This window comes from Notothenia coriiceps, unplaced genomic scaffold (assembly GCF_000735185.1).
Source record: "Notothenia coriiceps isolate Sejong01 unplaced genomic scaffold, NC01 NC01_scaffold00011599, whole genome shotgun sequence".
NCBI classification, from domain to species: domain Eukaryota; kingdom Metazoa; phylum Chordata; class Actinopteri; order Perciformes; family Nototheniidae; genus Notothenia; species Notothenia coriiceps.
The window spans coordinates 210,977-215,056 of record NW_011344300.1 but is presented as its reverse complement, the minus strand read 5'-3'; the positions used below and the strand labels follow the sequence as shown (position 1 = coordinate 215,056).

At 39.1% G+C, this 4,080-nt stretch overlaps 1 protein-coding gene across 1 annotated transcript in view; it reads left to right on the top strand.

Annotated features, from left to right (window-relative positions):
• Positions 1-337, top strand: part of LOC104946831 (probable tRNA N6-adenosine threonylcarbamoyltransferase) — a 13,898-nt gene extending 13,561 nt beyond the window's left edge. The window contains exon 10 of the mRNA XM_010772718.1: positions 314-337. Coding sequence (XP_010771020.1) covers positions 314-337 — 24 coding nt within the window. The remainder of the gene's footprint in view (positions 1-313) is intronic.
• Positions 338-4,080: the final 3,743 nt, after the last annotated feature.

The following is a 4,080-nucleotide window of genomic DNA, read 5'->3' as shown; positions in this document are numbered from 1 at the left end:
ACAAGGTTAATTTGTTTAAAGTGGTTGCCCACACGTTGCAATTTACATGGTATGGATACTTTCTTCACCATATGTTTCTTAAAAGCAAGTTCGGTCCATTATGACTCCGAGATACTTGAAGTGGGCGGACTAGTTCCATTTCTGGCTCCGGCCTTTTAAACACACAGTTGGATCCCTCGATTTTGACTGGCGTCGGTTTACTGACATCATGCATACGCTTTTTTTTTGCATTTAACTGTAAGCAACTGTTGTTTTCAGCCAGTGTTGAACTTGTTCCAAAGCATTAGCAGGAGACAGGTCAGATAATTTCGAGGTGTTCTTCCATGTTCAAAGATGACGCATCATCGCCATACATTTGCACATTTAAGCCATAATTGGATGGTATGACTTAGGTGAAGGAAGTCAGTCACTGAGTATAAAGAGGTGTGTCGTGTGTGTGTGTGTGTTTGTGTTGGTTGGAGAACCTCTGCGCTCCGCGCCGTTCCTATATGATCTGCTTCTCATGGTAAAGAATACACTACTGCACCAATCACCGTAATCACCTAATCACGAAGCACTCTGCAGAGTACTCCGGGCTCAGGTTCTACCACCGTGTGATATACGTACCACGACAGCCAGTCAGAAACAAGAGCGCCGATCTTCAAAATGATCACAACATTTATACACAGGTGGGGAGGAGTTTTGTCGCTTGCTCTTCCCTAGCTATTTGTTATTGGCGAGTTCACTTCTGAGCGAGCTAGCCAGTGAGTTGGCAGTGTTCCATTGGTCGGTTTCCCTTCTGGGCGGGACCCCAGGTAGTGAGTCCGCAGTTGTTGATTCCTTCTGTTGCTTCACAGTGTATGTGTGTGTGTGTGTGTGTGTGTGTTTGTCCCTCTGCCCTTAGGCAGATCCCCCAATCAATGATTTGGAGTCATGACAGAGGACTCTTTGACAGGACCAATACTCATTCCCCCTAAACATCTTCAACACACACACACACACATCCTATCATGTATCTTATCACACAACAGTCACATGTTTCTCTTTATGAAAGCCATATTTGTAAATATCCAAACGTCATCGTCTCATGACATCTTTAGGATTAGGTAAATAACAAAGCTTAACTGTTCCCATGGCCTAAGGCCTTCCCTGACCTTCTTCTCACCTAAAAGTCAGCTATCTGGAATTAATACAGACATTAATGAGAACAAAAGACTATGGCCTCGGTAACTGTTTGACTCAATTCTCAAGGCCTCTTTTGGGGTCTGTCGGAGATAAATCATTAATTCTACAAGACTTTAACTGCCTTATATCTGAAAATGTATCTGGGAATTCCCCTGTTAATTGCAAGGACTATTGATAATTAACAGAGAGACCCTAGGGGCCTCTTCTTGNGTGTGCCTTGGCAGTCTAACGGACAAAAAGACGTGCTGCGGGCACAAAACATACTACCAATAGAAATACATTGCTTTTAAAATCGTTCTGTGTGACACGAAAAAAAGGGGGAAATCGTGTTGGTGAACACGAATCAATAGATTAAATGTTGTGACTATAACAGGAAATGCCATGAGACTGGGTTGCACATGAACAGCAGCTGTCCTATTGTGGGTGTCTCTGCTGCTGGATGGGACACCGCCCACTGGAAGGAAGTTAAACTCAAAGCTGGGCAAGAAGGTGAGCCAAGCTGTGAGCATGAAGCTCTTCTCACGCAGCAGCTTCGCTCTTTCCTGCCCACAGAGGTGTGGCTGCTCAGGTTTGGATTGAGGTAATGAAGAAATTCACATTAAACGATTACCCTGAATACTGAAACAAGTTGACATAGAAAGCTTAAGACTAAGAATTCCATTGAGGTTGTGACTGTAAAGACTTATGCCTCCTTTAAAAACAAATAAAACATGCTAATGAATGCTAATTAGGATCAAATGCAAAGTAAAGCTCATGCTAATGGAAATCCCATATGTTTATCAGGTTTACATTTCACGAAAACGCCCAAGTGATTACGATTCAACCCAAGGGTGAACAAGAATCTTTCAGCCAAATTTCAAAGCATTTCATTGAATATTTATTATTTCAGCCTGGACCAAAAGATCGTCCCTATAGAGCCGAGATGCTGTAGCAGCATAGTTTGTTTGGGTCTTTTAGAAACCTTCCATCCATTTGATCGTTTTCAATCAGAGTTACAAGCATTATGGCGCTTTCAGCACCCTTTTTTTCACCAGCCGTTCAGTTTTATTGCAAAACCTCTCCATAATAAGATCCAGAAATGTTTTACAGTGTGACAGTGGCATTCACTGACTCTGCACGTTATGCTCTTTCTTTGTTTCTTTCATGTGCAGCCAGTGTTTCTCGAGTGTTGGCCGCCCACAGTCCCAGAGGGTCTGCAGCCTCGTTTCGCCCTCCTTCCATCACATAATAAAGAGAAATCTCTTCCTGAACAGGTCCTCCCATTTTTACAGTAAATTCCTCTTCATCAGAACTACCTTGTCCTCTCCTATTCAACAGTACAAAAACACTAATTTAAATAAGGAACGTGACCTCAACTAAATAATATGTAGTTTGCCAATGATTTATAAGAACGATATATGATCCATAGAGAGTATCAGGGGCTCATCTTGTCAAAAGGTCACAATTGAAAAAACTAAATTACTTTAGGTTTTAGGCAACAGAACTACTTGGTTAGGCTTAGGTAAAGTTATGGATTGTGTTAAAATAGGTATATTTGTCACCCAAGGCTACGTACGTATGTTACATTTGTTTTAAGATAACGTAGGCAGCTTAACGTAAGTCAACGTTGACTTTTGATTAACACGGGACAATAACACCGGATTTCAAGATGAAAAACCTATGTTTTGTTATGGAGCACAACAAAAACACAACAAGTATTACAACCGTAATACCTTATATTTCATAAAATTAAGTAACTACTTACTTTAAACAATACATTTAATAGCAAAGCGCTTGTTTTTAAAGCAACAACTAAAAAACATGACATGAATAGACCTAACACTTAAAATAATACCACGCAAACAACTATGCAACACTCTGTATTTAGCTTTTAAGCATTTTTTAAAGCATTGTTTTAGCAGAACCTTGTTCAGTCTAAGCGCTGTTGTCAAGCATATTTACAGAAGTAACTGTTTTTTGCAGACAGTCAAAGTTAACAACTAGCTGGTGAACACAGAAGCACACTTACAGTAGCAGCTAAACCATCAATTATTTCCTCAGGAACTTGTGGAGACAAAAACAGAGCTAAACAGAAAGTGAATGTTTGACTTCTAAAAATGATTTTCCAATACGAAAATACTGCATTGTCAATTTCATAATGGAAGTAACTTATTTCTTCCAGGTTGCATTTCATTTTGACTTGTAACTTTGATGTTAATTTTCTTCAATTTAGATTTTTTTTAAATATTGAAGTATTATTTGAATTATTTGAAGTATTAAAGTAACGTGTTATGGCAGGAAAGTTCAATCAGGTATATTCATTTTAATGTCACCTTATATAGAATGTGTGTTAAACTTGTGATTTCTGCATTGAGTGACTTCTGCCTAGCAGATACCAAGAAGAGGCCCCTAGGGTCTGTCTGTTAATTATCAATAGTCCTTGCAATCAACAGGGGAATTCCCAGATACATTTTCAGATATAAGGCAGTTAAAGTCCTGTAGAATTAATGTTTATCTCCTACACATCCTGCAGGCCTTGAGACTTGGGTCACCCAGCAGTAAATGAGATAAAGGTCCTTTTGAGCTTATCAATAAAATGTATTCATTCCTAGTAAGCTGACTTTGGGGTGAAGGGAAGTTCNAAAAAAGTCCGACATTAAACGATTTAAAATAAAAACAATAATCGTGGCTTGATATTGAGTAAAACATGTTTTTATGAACCCCACAGCTTCCGGTCTTCCTGGAAGACCGGAAGCTGTGGGGTTCATAAAAACATGTTTTACTCAATATCAAGCCACGATTATTGTTTTTATTTTAAATCGTTTAATGTCGGACTTTTTTTGTCGTCTGTGAGGAAAAGAAATGGGGCTCAGAGCCTCAGAATACTGAAATCTGTATTTTTTAAATCTTTTTTTCCTTCTAATTTGTTATTCTTTT